The sequence below is a fragment of the Penicillium cinerascens genome, assembly GCF_028974065.1.
Source record: "Penicillium cinerascens strain IBT 15544 chromosome Unknown scaffold_4_segment0_segment0, whole genome shotgun sequence".
NCBI classification, from domain to species: Eukaryota; Fungi; Ascomycota; class Eurotiomycetes; order Eurotiales; family Aspergillaceae; genus Penicillium; species Penicillium cinerascens.
In genome coordinates this window covers 2,303,747-2,319,066 of record NW_026695297.1, presented here as the reverse complement: position 1 = coordinate 2,319,066, position 15,320 = coordinate 2,303,747, and the positions used below count along the sequence as shown (strand labels likewise).

The following is a 15,320-nucleotide window of genomic DNA, read 5'->3' as shown; positions in this document are numbered from 1 at the left end:
AAGGCTATCATTTTATTAAGGGAATACCCACAACCGCTAATACCGTTCGACTATAGCGATTCCTAATAGCGTTATTGGCTTGAAGTTTAGAGGGAGACATCCAAGGTTACGGAAGTGTTCTAGTCTAGCTCGAGTTTCCTCGCAAAGGATAGGATCGATCCAATACTGATGCTCATCAACTTGAGCTGGAGACACGGACAGAGGCGCTATAAGGAGAAATCGAAGATAAAGACAAACCTTTGGATTCTGTAGAATGGTGTTGAAAGAACCCCGGAACAGAGGGCGGACGAAGCATCTTATAGGCGCTCGACTAAGCAGAGCGAAAAGGAAGGGAATCTAGGTTTCAATACAGAGGGGAGCTGTTTTTGGCATCGTTTTTGTCGCTAGTGGAAACCGAGGGAACAATCGTTGAAGTCAAGCGTCGACAACAGGATGAGAGGAGGATAAGAAGAATAGAAGGCGGTACTAGGCAACGGGCGGTCAAACGGTGGCTCGCCGTCCAAAAGTTACGGGTGGAAAGGCGGCCGTCTGGCGCCAGAGGCTGTCATTTTCGGCGTCGATTTCACAGGTCTCTATATTCTAGTTGTAATTGTATCGTATACTCTTCAGTCAGATTTACACCTACCTAGGTGGGCGATTGAATGGCCATCCCAGCGTTCGCCCATCCGTCTATCTCTGCCGAAGCCAGCATGTTGTAGTACCACGAACCGATAACCATCGCGCGTAACCCTGGGAACGGCGCGCTGGCATGACTGTCCTTCTGTGGCACATTCGAGCTCAATCGGCGCACCGGCATCACCCGCGCAGAGCTCTCCGTGCGCCTCCTGAATGGCGCTGGCATCGGCGAATTGCTTGACAGCAGTGGCCTCACGGTCATCACGTATACTGTAGCATCCATTCGCCCGTTCAATGCAAGTGGTAGAAAGCGACCGTCTTTTTTGATCCCGGGGCTTCGAAGAACTTGGAAAGGACGCGTGCGAGCCCCTCCTTCTCCTCATCGAGACGGCAGCTCCCATACCAAAGAACTAGCGGTGAAGGTCTTGTTGCGGGAGAAGCTGTTGCCACCTGCAGAGGCGAGAAGCAAGGGGTTCCAGAGTAACTATCTCTCCGAAGGGACCGGGAGAGTTTTTGTAATCGCGCACGAAGAAGATGACATGCGTGCGAAGCTTATTAGTTGAAGGTGAAAGTGAATGCGGTTATCAGGAGTTGCGATATGTCCGGACCACACAGCGGATTCCCCGGGCCCGATCCGGAGATCTTGCGATCTTGCGATCGTGGGCGTATTCTTCTCCCCCGAGCCGCATGGATATCCTGGATGCTGGGCATCGGGGCTAGTCAACCCGGGTTGATTTCCCATCCTCACCCGGGCAGAGCATGGACCTCAGGCGTGGAAATTTGCCCCTCAAAATGGTGAATTGCGTTCTTATCGATTGAGTCCGCACGTGCGGGGTCCTGGGCCTTCCATGAAACGAGCCAAGGTCCAGGACGCAAGGAGGTGAAGGATTCGACGGAGGGGGCAATGATGGACCGTCCGTGCTGCGAGTCATACCGATCTGACCGGATCTGGGTTTCCAAAGGGCACAGAAGAGTAGAACGTCGAGAGCGACAAGTACAGAGTACATGGCACGCATGACTCGCGACGGGCAGGTTCTGCGGAGAAGGAAAGCAGCCTCCTCGAGGGGGGCCATAGAAGTCCTGCCACATGGGCTCACGTCTTCGCCTCCAGAGCACCGGGGCTTGACGAGCGCCATGCAGAGGGTTCAGCAATTTCGTTTCTAGCGTGCTTCCTCGGTCCACTCGAGACATCAGTGGCGATTTGGCGCTGCGTGGTGTGTTGGAATTCCACACTGCAGCATGTCATCCCCACCGACTTTTTTTTCCCGTGTACCAGGTACATAGCCATTGTATTTTCCTATCTAACCATGGTGAAACCCGTTCTAGCAAAGTATCCCTTTGTACCGAGTACCAGACATAGATTTCGATTCTTTCGATTCTTTTCCTTTCTATGGAGACGGGAGATGGTTTGCATAGGTGGAGGCGATCATTGGGCCGCAATGGCCGGAATTGGGCGTTAGGCGGGAAACAGTAAAAGCATTACTTGACAGAGGATGGGAATGTGTCGTTCATGGGATCGCATAATCCAGAAGGTACAAGCACCTTGATAGACTAAATCAAAAAAGCGTAGAATCATCCTAGAAGATCCGAGCAGAACCAGGGATCCCCAAGCGGGTCTCCGAGCTTAAAGCGTAGCACGGTAAACAACGCGTTCTTATGACCGACGCCCCCCACTTTCTTCTTCTCTTCCTCTTTTTTTTTCTGTCTTTTGGGTACCCGATCTTTGAAACATTCTCTTATTTTTATTTGTTTTGCTGTTCTTGCAAGTTCTGCCCTTATCTTTTCCGCTTTTCTCCCCTTCTCTCCCTTTCAAACCCCTCATCGCTGCCCGTCTGCCCGTCTGCCCATCTGCCCATCTGCCCGTCTGCCCTATCGACTCCACAATAACCCCACCGGGTACCAAAGTCAGGCACAACTCTTTAAGATTCATCATCAACACCCAACCCGACCTGCAACCTGCAGACTACCCACCACTCATCGTCTGCCAGAGTTTTCACTCCTACTCGGACCCATCTCCCAACGCTCTCTGCGCCGCCCGACTTCTATTCTTGTCCGCCCGAATTCCCATTTCAGATGGAGACGTTGCGATCTGGATATTACCACTTCGCACTCTCTGCCCGCTGACGAATCTCGATCTCCCCGACCCCTCGCCTGCCATCGCCCCTGCGATCGGCAGGTCCGCTTTCTTGTTTGAGTCCCTGGGTTGGGTGAACAGAACACTGGTCAAAAGTTCCGGAACTGGAGACGCGGAGGGTACTAGGGTATCAAGCGCCGGGGGTGACGACGGAACCCCATACGGCGTGGAGACGAGCAGGAAACGAAAAGAAAAAAATTCGATTCTCTCTGAGTCATCTCATCTCCCTCTTGGGTGGCTTGCTGTAAGTGTCAACCAAGCATATCCCTTCCTGCAGGTGTGGGTAAGCCCACACCGACGTCCATGACCAAACGGGACCAACCTGTTTCCTCTCCTAGGCACCGCGCCCATTTACCCCGATTTCCGTGCAGCCATGGCGGGCAAGTCCAAAGCCCCTCCTCAGCCGGCCTGTGTCGAAGACTTCGACGAAGACTCCCACGACGCCGTACCCGATAGTCGGCAGGTAGCCAATACGGCTGCCAAACTACACTCGAGGTTGGATCTGAGATCCCCAGCGGAGCCGCTGATCGACGGCGCCAGTGACTCAGGGTATTCTAGTCGCACCGCAGCCACCGCCAACAGCACCCAATCTGGCCCGTCGGGCGGAAAGAGCCCCCCGGTTCTTCATAAGCTGGACATGCCCAAGCGAGACCGAGTCGACATCGCCAAGGGACCCTCCAGCCGCAAAGAACGCAGAGACAAGGAACGTGCCCGACCAACGCGCGACGAGAAGATGCAGATGGGTGCCTACGCGGGCTCTGCCCACCATCATGCTCCCGTGCCGCGGTCGCCATCCAAGTCTCGTAGACGAGACTCCGTCCGTTATAATGCAGACTACGGCTACGGCTACGATGCGAAAGCTTACCACTACTCCTCCACCCCCGTCGAGACTCGAGCAATGGAGTTCCCTCCCTACTTTGCTCGTCCGCCCGTGCCCGACTACCCACCGTCTTCACCTCAGAGTGCTCGCTTTCCGCCCGCCGCCTACGAAGAATATCATGCTAGTCGTCCCTCCGGCCGGCCCGGTCGCTCGAATTCCTACCGTGGAATGTACCACCAGGAACGGCCCGTGAGCTTCCATGGCGGGATGCACCCTTCAATGGGTCCGCCCCACATGTACCAAGCACCGCCGGTGTATCCTTACGACCATGGTCCTCCACCAGCACAGTCGGCATATGTCAGCCAACCCTATTCATCCTCGCCATACGGGGGCTCGTACTATGCTGGGTCTGACTTCCCCGCTCCTGCAGAGTACGTGCCAGAACGATCTCAGTCTCGGCCTCGGGAAGCATCTCGACCCCGTCGTTCGTCAGTCTACGCGTACCCACTCCCGGATGACATGTTTCCATGGGATGATGGTGACTACGTGGAACAACAACATGCTAGCCGAGAGCCCCAGCCACGAGAAGCTCTCCCACGAGAGTCTCGCGGCCGACGCTCGAGCAAGCCGGTTGTTACCCAAGCGCGTGATGAGGACTACTACAAGATGCCTCCACCTCCACCTCCAGCGCCGAAACAAAGAGCTGCACCACAAATTCACCAGCCCAAGCGACCGCAACCACACAAGGCCCAGACGACCCAGGCCATCCCCTCGCAGCGTCGGTCGTCTAGAGCCACGGATAGATCCATCGACTTATCGGATATGGCAGCCGCACTGCCAGAGGTCGCCCACCGTCGCCTGTCCAGGGAAGCCAGACTGCCCGAGCGCAGCCACAGCCTCCGTGACAGCAAACGATCAATGTCTTACCATGACAATGCTCGGGGTGCTCAGATTGCCGTGGAAAACTCCAACTCTCGCCGACGACGGCCGCAGCAGTACTACTATGAGGACGCTGGTAGCATCGGTGACCTGGAAGATCGCGAGCGGGAAATCGAGCGATACCAGGCCCTGAAAGCCGGACGTCCCGCTAGTGCGATGCCCTTGTCGACGGAAGCTCTCATTCCCAAGCTTGGAAACGGTACCGGTAGTGACCACGGCAGCCAGAAGAGCCGATCGAACAGCAGTCGCGGCAGCGGGTCGAAGTATGACGGGGAAAGCAAGAACATTAACCTTGAAGTGAATGGAATGACTATTGGGTTCACCGAACAAGGCATTGCTGGCAAGTCCATCAACATTCGGACGGGCGACTCCGGCGGCGTTCACCTGAACATCGCCGGCGGTCGCAAGCCTCAGCAATACCTGACCGGTGGCTCCCTCTACTCCAGTCATACGGGTGGCAGTGGCCAACGGGAGATTGAAGATGTGCGACGCCCACGCGAGCGCGACGAGCTGCGGTCAGAGCGTTCCAGCCGAGAAAGCCGTCGGACTAGCCAGTCCACGTACGGCCGGAACCGTCGGTACCAGGCAGTGTAAGCGTGGCGTGAGCGTTACCTCCTTCTTTCTTCCTATCCACCGTTTCATTTTCTATTCTCGTTGGATGGTCGGTCTTCTTCTTTATCTTCGTTACCTCAGCATTAGCGCGAGCTGGCGGTCTTTTTGCGGCAAAAAAAAAAGTTCGGATTCCATCCTTCAGTTGCGTTCAGCAGGGCGGGAATCTGTGATGGGAACAAAATAAAAGTCGGTGTTGGAGCAAAGGGTCCGGGAATTGGCGACTCACCATCCCTCTTCATTCGGACTGGGAGGATTCTCTGGTTTTATATTTGCAATTGCTATTGCGTTTGAGAGGGCGAGCAACTGGGAAAGGGTGACTTGAACTAGAGGACACACCTTATGCCCACTCGCAGGCTCCCGCTACGGTGATATGATTGTACGATTCTGATGACCTGCGATGACAAGTTTGATGTGCCTTTGCTTTTTCTTGATGCACTCTCATGCCAGCGTTTGTGTATAGCCTTTTTGATTTTGATCCACGAGTCTACGTTTTATCTTCAACTGTCATCTTGGGCCACTGTCTTTCTCCTGGTTACTGGTTCTGCGTCGTGCGACTCCGAGTTGGAGGAGAGAGATTATACCCACTATTTGTACTTGTCTTGTCTCAACACTTGGTCATCTATTGCTTTATCTATCTACGCGATATTGTATTCTTTACTTGGTCTACTCCTCGCAGGGTAATATGTTTCCACATGGGAGAATATATGTAGTACCAACTCTGTGCCAGTCTAAACTATACAGTATCTAAGGAAAATCGAAGCAAATGAAGGGCTTCATCTCTTAACCGGCGAATCTAAAAATAAATCCGCTTGATGAGGGATGAGGAGCCGCATGACGTGAAACACCGGGACACGTGACTCGGAGAGTCGGGCCTTGAGGATCTACGGTCGTCGGGCCAACGAGCGAGTAAACACGACCCCAGCCTCCTCCAACCTCCTCATTTCCAGATCGACCAAGGCCATCTCCACGATATTTCTGGCTTTGTATTCTTCCTCTGTCACAAGTTCTCCAGTCCACTAACCTCCCACCAGGTAGACCGAGTTTCGTTTCCTACATTCTTTGTCTACATTCCTCGGATCGGAACCCGTTGCTTATCTTTGATCTGGCGCTGATCATTTAACTCAAGGTGAGCTCTCATTCTTATTCCAGGAATGTGTTGCCGTTCTGACGTTTTTCAGAGTCTCGTCTTGAGCTCCCCGCTCTCGACCGCTCGATTCATTTACCATGGCCCCCGTACAGGGCTTTGGGGATTTCCCCGACATTCCTGTGATGTCAGTGAATGGAGCTGATGCTCGAGACTCCGCTCAAGATGCTCGCATCAATATGTCGCCATCTTCTACCCTGCACAATCTCGCAGGTCGAGCCGACTCTACTACAACCGCCGGCAAGATTGCCTATGGCCAGGGTACGGTCAACCCCGCCCACATCAAGATGCAGGGCCTTATGGCCTTGTTCGCAATCATCGGTGCTGCATTCGTTCTTGCTGCCATTTGGTTCTTCTTCTGGGCCAAGAACGGCGGGTTCGTCTGGCGGAAAGGTGACTGGGATGACTATAAATCAACGGTGTTGCGTCGCAAGGGACCGGACGGACGAACGCTCAGTAACGCAACCAAGAGCACCAAGCTCGGCGGCGGAAGCGTGGTTGGAAAGGGCTACAGCGATGGCGGCTACACGTACACCGACGACGACGGCTACACCGAGACCGGCACAACCGTCACCGAGAAGCAGCCTAAGAAGAAACGCAACCTCAAGGAGAAGCTCCTCCGCCGACACAAAGACGAGCGATACGAGGGTGAAGCGGATGACGACGTGCGAGCTTATCGCGAAGAAAAGCCTGCCCGAATTGGTGGCATGAATCGCCAACCGGATGGAACCTACCACGGCAGCGACTACGACTCCTCTGCAGTGCCTTCGAACTACCAGCAAAGCGAGGTGACCGAGGCACGCGACTACGCATACGAGCAACCCCGCCGCTCGAAGCGCCGCGACCCTTCTGGCTTCTCCTTCACTGCCGGCAGCGAGGACGTCTTGAGCCAGACCACCGAAGAGTCCCATCTACGTGACCCGTCCCAACGCCGCCAGAACCGTCGCCGTGATCGTGGCGAGCGTGAGCATGAGCGTGAGCATCGCAGAAGCGCCGCACCTCCGGCCGCGCCTCCTTCTGCACCATCATCTCGCACCAGTAGCCCCCGCAAGAAGGATCGCCGTTCCGCACCCGGTGGTTACACCGAGCCCCTCGACTTTTCTTCCTCCGGCACCCGCTCTGATTACCAGTACTCCAACGTCGACACCGAAGATTCAGGCCATAAGAGCTACCACCATCCGATTCCCGGATTGACCAAGGGCTACCGCCGTGGCCGCGGCGAAGGAGGACGCCGTCGCCGTGACAGTCTGAGTGACAGCGAGGGCGATGAGACTCGGTGCTCGTGAGCGAGTCGTGTGAAGAAGACTGGGATGCATTTGATTTCTTTTTTCAACGCAAGATTTACGGATATGGATTGATTGCTTTAGGAGCGACTACAAGGGATTACGGATATGGGAATTTGGGAATGTACATAACGAACGCAATTATGATGGACCTGGACAAACGGTCCTTAACTTGACTTGAATTTAGTTTGACATGGATCCACTATTGTGCACGTATCGGCTAAAGATTCAAAACAGGATAGTCTTTACTCGCTCGTTGCAACGGGACCAGGATTCATACAATTAACAATAACCTCATACTCCTAATCCAGCCCCTTTGCCCACACACGAGCAAAGGACTCACTGGCTGCTTTCTCCGCTCGTAGGCTAGTTTCCATGATGTGGGCCTACCTCTGCCAAAAAAAGCTTGTATCCTCGAACAAGTACGGAAACTATAACCACCGGTGTTTTCATTCATGGTCTGGGTCTACTTCCAGAGTCCTTGGATTATGCGCGACTGTCTTCCCATTTTTGTTGTGGAATAAAACCTCCAGAGATTGCGCATTAGCACACCGTTGCAATTGCATAAGTGATCATTTCTTTTGCTTACCTTGGGCGGATGTTTAACGTCCTTCTCTTGAGCTCGTTGCTCGTCTGTGATGATTTCATCTACCTGAGAAAAGACAAACTGTTAGCGCATAACCCACCACCAGACTAATCCGAGCGACTGTAAGATCCGCGCGGGGCCGCTGCTAACTCACTTTTCCTTCATGTGTTCCGCCGCGCATTCTTGTAAAGACATAATCGCCCTCATGGATGACATTGCCATTCTTGTCCAATACCTCGCCGTGTCCCATATTGTAGGAAATCGTTGATAGAATCGAGCGCGCTGTAACCTGTTGCAGGATTGTTGAACAGCCGAGAGAAGCGTATGTCGCTATTTTGTCAGACGCCCGTCTTATAACTACGGCTCAGACGACCGTGCATGGCGTCATCCTGATGTCGCGTAAAGCGTCGGATAGAAAAGCCGTAGTTGCCACATCAACATACAATCATGGGAAATATGTCTACCGAACCCTGTTATGATCTATTCAGAAGCTTCTATCGTCTCAACCAGACTTTTCCTAGCCCTTTCTGCTTGACTGATGCTGTAGTGACGAAGTTACCAAGTTCAGGTGAACTATACTGTGTATATTGCGGATTCCAGACTTGGGCCACACCGAGTCGGAGGCCCGGTGGGCGATGGGATTGCCTTTAAGCTTAGTCCCAGAGAGGTGTTTCATATTTTCGTGCGACGTACTGACCGGTAGCCCCTCCTCACGCTAACTTGATTCGAGAAGGACCAAATAGGGTGCTGCAAGGCACAGGCACCGCGATTCGCCCGGCGGGGCCTAAACCGACCAATCAATACATTTCCGAACGAGGAAACTTTCGACACCTTTTTATGACAAGGTAGATGTTGGCTTCGGAACAATGGTTCAACTACAAGAATAGGCATCCTCGACCCACTGCAAGGCACATTCATCCCCAAGTATAATATACGGTATTCAGTCCCAAGTAAAATATACGGTGTTCATCGGCACATGGGGAGAGCGGCATCTACCTGGCGGGGCCGGATTACGCGCCCACGCCAACGACCGCGTAATAGTGCGATCTAGATTTAGGTTCCCGGCCAGATTCGACAGGCGGGTGGGCCTGCAATCAGACCGGCACCAATAATCTCTCGGTATTATATAGTTAATATCCGCTAGCGCCAGAGCACACGTCAACCCGTGAGCGTTAGCCCTGACTCCGAAGCCTCCCATTCCGAAACGCCCGCTTTGGCGCCAGCGTACGGAGTACAAATATAACGCCGGTGCAATAGTGGCTTGTCTCAAAATGTGTGGTAGATTAAAATCATGGCCTAGCCCCCCCTGATTGCACTTTCTTTCTTACATCCTTCAGTTCAAGGGAAGTCCCCATACTTCCGCCACTCATTTGTATAGTCACTCTTTTAGACCTTCTTTCTTTCAGGTTCCACGAGCCCTTCGGTGTTTCACAACTTTTACCGAGTCATCCTTGCAAAATGCGCTTCACCGAGACTCTTTTGCTGCTGGCAGCTCTTACCAGCGGCTCTCTGGCCGGCCGTCATGGTCACAATCACGGCCGCCATGAGGGCCATGCTCGTCGTCAGGCTCAGGCTGCGGACAGAACTATCACCGTCACGACGCTTTCCACTATCATCAATTGTCCCTGTGAGGCTTCGTTCTCCAGTCTCCGGGCGGTTCCTTCTCCTACTCCGTCGTCTTCTGAAGCCTTGACGACCTCCACCTCAATCTGGTCTTCTTATATTGAGTGGACCTCGACTTTAACCATCGAGTGGACTACTTCCACCTCGACCGTTGCGCCGACCACCTCCAGCATCGAGTCGACCACTTCCACCATTGAGTCGACCACCTCCACCATTGAGTCAACCACTTCCACTATCACACCCTCCCCGACCAGCTCTACGTCGAGTTCGTCTGCCGCCAACGCCGACTGGACCGCCACTCCCTCCAGCGGCGAGTACCGCACCACCGGCTTCGGCGGCGTCACCAACTCCTCCGGGTCAGGCGACACCTACATCGGCAACGTGGGCACTCCCTACGGAAGCAACATCATCAGCGTCGACAGCAGCGTCGCCAGTGAATACAAGTACGTCGTCGAGTTCACAGGCTCCAACACCGACGACTGGCTCGTGGTGATCTGGAACAAGATCGGCCCCGACGGCAAAATGGACGGCTGGTACGGCAAGGCCTGCCATGAGTTCACCATCGGCGCCGGCGAAACCGTCTACTACGCCTTCGACACCGACTCCCAGGGTGGCTGGACCGCCGCCAAGGGCTCCATCCCAATGAACGACTACGGCAGCTACGCATCCACCTGGGGTGAATTCGACTTCGGCTCGACTATCAACTCGGGTTGGTCTGGTTTCGATGTCTCGGCCATCCAGGCCCAGGAAGCTGGGTTGGCTGTCCAGGGAATGAAGATCTGCAGTATGCTGGACGAGGATACCTGCTCGTATATTACCTCTGACGCTAGCGAGGTCAGTAACGCCTATACCAGCGTCAAGGCTGATATCGGTGGCATTGGCGGGAACCTGGTCGCGGGACCTGTTCGTCTGGCGGTTACTCTGGACTACTGTGAGTAAATGAGTTTGGCGTGTTGAAGGGGGTTCTTTTCTTTTATCTTTCTTGCATCCACGCCTCGTATCTGGGCGTTTATGAGGGGTTGGTTTGGTGTTCGGTGTATATCTTAGCGGTATACCCCTTTCCTGGCATTTATTCTCTGTATGTTTATATTTCAATTCATTTAACCTCCCTCGCCGGCTCAAAGGTACTGTTTTCTTGGAAATCGCTAGTAATCAACTCTTCATGCCTAGAAATATAGTTCCAATCAGCTGCTGTAACTTGAAAATAAAGTTGGTAGGGAATGCAGATCAACACAACGCAGCCTTGGAATAAAGACAAGCTTTGTCAATCTCAGCCATCCCCCCGCATTTATCTCACCATGCACCCTGACAATTATAGGGGCCACACCGTCTCCTGCCTCCTGGGCCAAAGTGAAGGAACGACTCAGTCTTAGCAATAAACTCTTAATCTATCAATCATTTCAAAGCTCTACAGCCCACACGAACATGCATTGGACCTTGCCAATCGGAAAATCCTCGGTGGTCCACCAGCCCTGCTGGCTGACCTTCCCAATCGGGTAAACGAGAGCGCATCGCGCGACCCACCGCAGTCGCCTCACTTAAAGAACCGGACACCGTCACAATCTTCCCCTCATTCACATCTCACATCTACTTTATCTTGACGTTCATATCCTTTTCCTCATTGCGATTGCACATAGACGATCACCCATTAAGCACAATGGCGCATTCAAAGGAGTGGCAAAAGATGCTACGCGGAGAGTTGTACTGGGCCTGGGACGAAGATCTACAAGCGAATCGAACACGATGCAAAAAAGCATGCGACGAGTTCAATGCCGCGGGCGCAGTGTGCCGGCGTCGCATGGTGGAGCTTTGGAGAAAGTAAGCATAAAGCATACAAGGCTGGTGGATATGACGAATCACTAACGCGCCCAGTATTGTTTGCGACGAACGACCCATGCCGCCAGTGAACCCGGACCCGAAAGAAGACGAAGCGCTCTTCGAGGAAACCGACCCATTCGTGGACGGACCTATCTCAGTGGACCACGGGCTGAACCTCAAGGTTGGCAAAGGCACGTTTCTCAACTTCAACTTGCTTGTTCTTGATACATGCCTCATTACGATCGGAGAGAATGTCTTGTTTGGACCAAACGTCTCCATCTACGGTGCGACGCACCCTCTTGATCCGGCGGTGCGGCGGGGTCTGAAAGGGCCGGAGGCGGGGAAGGAGATTCATATTGAAGATGATGTTTGGATTGCGGGTAGTGTGATTATTCTCGCTGGTGTGCGTATTGGGAAAGGGAGTACTGTTGGGGCGGGCGCTGTGGTTACCAAGGTGAGTAATCTAAACTTCGGTGGCTAGTGTCTTCTTACTGACTAGTGTAGGATGTTCCTCCGTTCCATTTTGTTGCTGGGAACCCGGCGAAGATTATTCGAAAGATTGAGACGAGCATGGAATCGGAGGGGCAATGATGCTCTGAGTTTGTCGTTTGCGGGGGCTTCTAGTACTTGTTGACTATAGAATTCATGAACTATGCAGGGACCAATATTGGTGGCGTTGACACGAAGTTTTTATGCCTACCGTCTGTTTATCTATAGAGCATGGCGAGGTGCAGACTGTTGATGTATTCCTGAATAACGTAATTAGAAGTTACGTCCTAGGATATTCTAGGAATCCAAGCAGGTATCTGGCTCATTGAAGGTAAGCTGAGCCCTTTGTCCATTTAGGTATGAGATCCAGCAGCATTGAATTTATGCAAATGGTTGAGCAGGGAAAGTCAAATATAGATGATGGTTGCTCAAGCCGAGGCACTGGTGCCGGAGTTAAGGGACATCAGTCCTCGAACAGAACCCTGATGGCAGCTAACATAAATTCTTGTTTATGAAGGCATGTACCTACTTTTTCTTGTGCAGTATCAATCGATTCGAAGCTGACTACTCCCCAGTTCTGTATTGAAAGATGCTAATCGAAGCGCGTAAGATTATTTCGCGGTCGTCTATTCGTACGTGTCGACCGTGCTTCTCCCTCGGCAGGGAAGATATAAATTGGTGGAGACGGTCGTCACTCTCGACGATGGTACTGGGGTTGCCAAGCTGGCTCGCTCATATGATGTCTATTAGATATATACACAACTAGTTATATAGATGTGTTCCAGATCGTATTGCCAACGCAGAGCACAGTTGGATTACCTCCGCCCCGAACAGGACATGGACCACGCCAAGTGCTGACTCGCGGAAAGTTCAAGGGATGTGGGGTGGGGAAACCAAGTAATTGGTCATCAAGGAACAAATCCGACCTGGGAACTTAGTCCAGCCTGTTTTTGATCTGGTTCTTGCCATAGACATATACCACCCACATTCGTGAGCAAAAACTGCTGTGCCGCCTGCGCAGAGAGCTCTCCGCCACCATGGCATCCCAACCGACATATACCGAGGCGCAACTGGAAGCGTATCTTCAGCGAGTAGAATACAAACCTAGCACACAAAATGCCTCGCTTGTACAGGATGTACACCAACGAATCCAAACCGATGCTCTGGGTGCGCTGGCAGATTTGCAGCGCCGACATCTGGCGGCCGTCCCTTGGGGCAATTCTGAACTGCATTACTCACAACACCACACCATCTCATTGAACCCGCACAATCTCTATGAGAAGATGGTCGAGAGACGCAGGGACGGATACTGTATGGAGAATTCAGGGCTATTCTTTATTGTTCTGCGGTCTCTTGGGTTTTTGGTCTATGCCACGGGCGGCAGAGTGAGCCATGCGGCTGCCAAGGGGGTTGATAACGGACTGTATCTGTCCTTGTACGTGCCTCTATTTTTGACCGGCTATTGACTATGTCGCTGATCTTGAAACCTCCTCGAAGTGGACATATGATCCTGATCGTGATCATTGACGGAGCAAAATATATGGTCAGTCCTTCCACATCTCATCTACATCTACATTCTCGTTCCTAACATCACGATAGGTTGACGTCGGATTCGGCAACAACGGAGCTACGGCACCATTGCCTCTCCAAGAGGGTGCGACTGCTATACGCATGGCACCCGCCGAGATGCGTCTAGTGAGGGAAAGCATTGCGGAGTTTACCGATAAAACTCAGAAGATTTGGATCTACCAAACAAGATACGATGCGGAGAGCAAGTGGCAACCTATGTTCTGCTTCAACGACGTGGAGTTCCTGCCGCAAGACTTTGCGGTCATGAACTTCGCCGTCAGTCAAACACGGACCAGCTGGTTTACGCAGACCTTCGTGTGCATGCAAATGATCCCGGATGCAGATGGGCAGCAGATTATCGGCCAGTGTGTCATGTCCGGTCGAGAAGTCAAGCGGCGGGTGCGCGGGCAGATGGAGATTCTGCAAGTGCTTCACACCGAGGAGGACCGGATCAAGGCCCTGGCCAAATACTTTAACGTGCACCTCCGTAGTAGCGAGATTGAAGGGATCCGGGGATTGGTCTCTGAACTTAGATAGAAGAAACGGTTTCAATGGTATGATACAGCGGCGTTTCTAGAAAAATTGCGGTGGAAGGTATGTAAAGTAATCGCGAGACAAAAGGCGCAGACATGATAAGAAGACATTGCGATTTTGGGCTTAGAAGATCCGCTTCTCGACCTGTATAACGTGTTAGCATCATTCGATAGCAGCGATGCTTTTCACCATGTTGTCTAGTCCATACCTTCCACGGGTTGCTGACGTCGAATCCCTTGGGAGCCGTGGGGTTGCTGGATTGTCCTCGCTCCGAACCGGTGAGTCGCAAGTCACGCTCCATCACTGTTCGCGTGTGGTTAGTTCTGTCGGGTTGTATTGCAGGCTTTCGTTGTTCCGGTTCAATCGTCACTTACTTTGCTGCAAGACAGTTAGCCGGTGTGTTCTGTGAGTTCCGACCGCAGCCGACATTCAAGACGTGACTTACCCGATCCCAGAGATCCCGGTTCCAGCGGGCCTTCTTGCCGTCGTTGGCAAAGCCCTTCACGAAAGAGATTCCATATCCGGACAGGCCGAACATCTGTGGTGGACGTAAGTAATAGCTCCAGAGGGGATTGACGAATGAGACGCACGCCCAAGATAATGCCATAAGGGAGCAGGGCCTCGAAGGGAACACCCATATTGTGCGGTCGCGAAATTCGGTCGAAGGGAGATCACGGAAAGCGAATTGAAAACTCAACGAACCAGAATCCGGCTCGTGTCGTAGGTGAAGGGCGAATTGCGGAGAGAGCGAAGGAGGGGAGGAAGAAGCGTCGCCGGCAACGAGGTCTGCGTGGCCCGAAATGGTTTAGCGTGGGTTGAGTCAGCCGCCTGCAACGACACTCGCAGGGCCAAGGGGCAGCGGATCGCATTCGATTGCTAGAGACTTCGGCACCATCGCTTGATTTGTCCGTCGACGCGTCTTGTATCTTTCTTTTTTGCATATTCTACTGGCTCGTGCCTGGGGTGAGTCGCCTTTTCCTCGCGACGCGCGCTTATGAACCGTGACAGCCAACTGACGTTTCTGCTTTTGTCCAGTTTCTTTGCGCCCGACGAACCCATCTTCAAGGTGAACCTTGAGCCTCATGCTCTGAGTGCTTGGCCTGAATCTCCTTACCTTTGCTACTCCTTTCTGGGCTCCAGATGCTCCCCCGGTT

The 15,320-nt window shown here is 53.0% G+C and overlaps 7 protein-coding genes across 7 annotated transcripts; 5 read left to right on the top strand and 2 right to left on the bottom strand.

Annotated features, from left to right (window-relative positions):
* Nucleotides 1-3,122: 3,122 nt before the first annotated feature.
* N7498_008853 (uncharacterized protein) lies at nt 3,123-5,102 on the top strand (the record flags this gene model as incomplete). Its single annotated transcript, XM_058455915.1, has 1 exon — nt 3,123-5,102. One exon carries the CDS (start codon nt 3,123-3,125, stop codon nt 5,100-5,102), a length of 1,980 nt encoding a protein of 659 aa, XP_058305903.1.
* A 1,242-nt stretch (nt 5,103-6,344) lies between these two features.
* Nucleotides 6,345-7,550, top strand: N7498_008852 (uncharacterized protein; the record flags this gene model as incomplete). The annotated part of the gene is made up of 1 exon (XM_058455914.1): nt 6,345-7,550. One exon carries the CDS (start codon nt 6,345-6,347, stop codon nt 7,548-7,550), a length of 1,206 nt encoding a protein of 401 aa, XP_058305902.1.
* Nucleotides 7,551-8,013: 463 nt separating this feature from the next.
* N7498_008851 (hypervirulence associated TUDOR domain-containing protein) lies at nt 8,014-8,383 on the bottom strand (the record flags this gene model as incomplete). Its single annotated transcript, XM_058455913.1, has 2 exons — nt 8,014-8,199; nt 8,288-8,383. The coding sequence occupies 2 exons, from the start codon at nt 8,381-8,383 to the stop codon at nt 8,014-8,016; spliced, it is 282 nt and encodes a 93-aa protein (XP_058305901.1).
* A 1,208-nt stretch (nt 8,384-9,591) lies between these two features.
* On the top strand, nt 9,592-10,695 carry N7498_008850 (Allergen; the record flags this gene model as incomplete). The annotated part of the gene is made up of 1 exon (XM_058455912.1): nt 9,592-10,695. One exon carries the CDS (start codon nt 9,592-9,594, stop codon nt 10,693-10,695), a length of 1,104 nt encoding a protein of 367 aa, XP_058305900.1.
* A 718-nt stretch (nt 10,696-11,413) lies between these two features.
* On the top strand, nt 11,414-12,165 carry N7498_008849 (sugar O-acetyltransferase; the record flags this gene model as incomplete). Its single annotated transcript, XM_058455911.1, has 3 exons — nt 11,414-11,574; nt 11,629-12,028; nt 12,079-12,165. The coding sequence occupies 3 exons, from the start codon at nt 11,414-11,416 to the stop codon at nt 12,163-12,165; spliced, it is 648 nt and encodes a 215-aa protein (XP_058305899.1).
* A 935-nt stretch (nt 12,166-13,100) lies between these two features.
* On the top strand, nt 13,101-14,169 carry N7498_008848 (arylamine N-acetyltransferase family protein; the record flags this gene model as incomplete). The annotated part of the gene is made up of 3 exons (XM_058455910.1): nt 13,101-13,498; nt 13,561-13,606; nt 13,663-14,169. The coding sequence occupies 3 exons, from the start codon at nt 13,101-13,103 to the stop codon at nt 14,167-14,169; spliced, it is 951 nt and encodes a 316-aa protein (XP_058305898.1).
* A 120-nt stretch (nt 14,170-14,289) lies between these two features.
* Nucleotides 14,290-14,804, bottom strand: N7498_008847 (NADH dehydrogenase [ubiquinone] 1 alpha subcomplex subunit 1; the record flags this gene model as incomplete). Its single annotated transcript, XM_058455909.1, has 5 exons — nt 14,290-14,310; nt 14,375-14,469; nt 14,541-14,544; nt 14,612-14,704; nt 14,757-14,804. The coding sequence occupies 5 exons, from the start codon at nt 14,802-14,804 to the stop codon at nt 14,290-14,292; spliced, it is 261 nt and encodes an 86-aa protein (XP_058305897.1).
* Nucleotides 14,805-15,320: the final 516 nt, after the last annotated feature.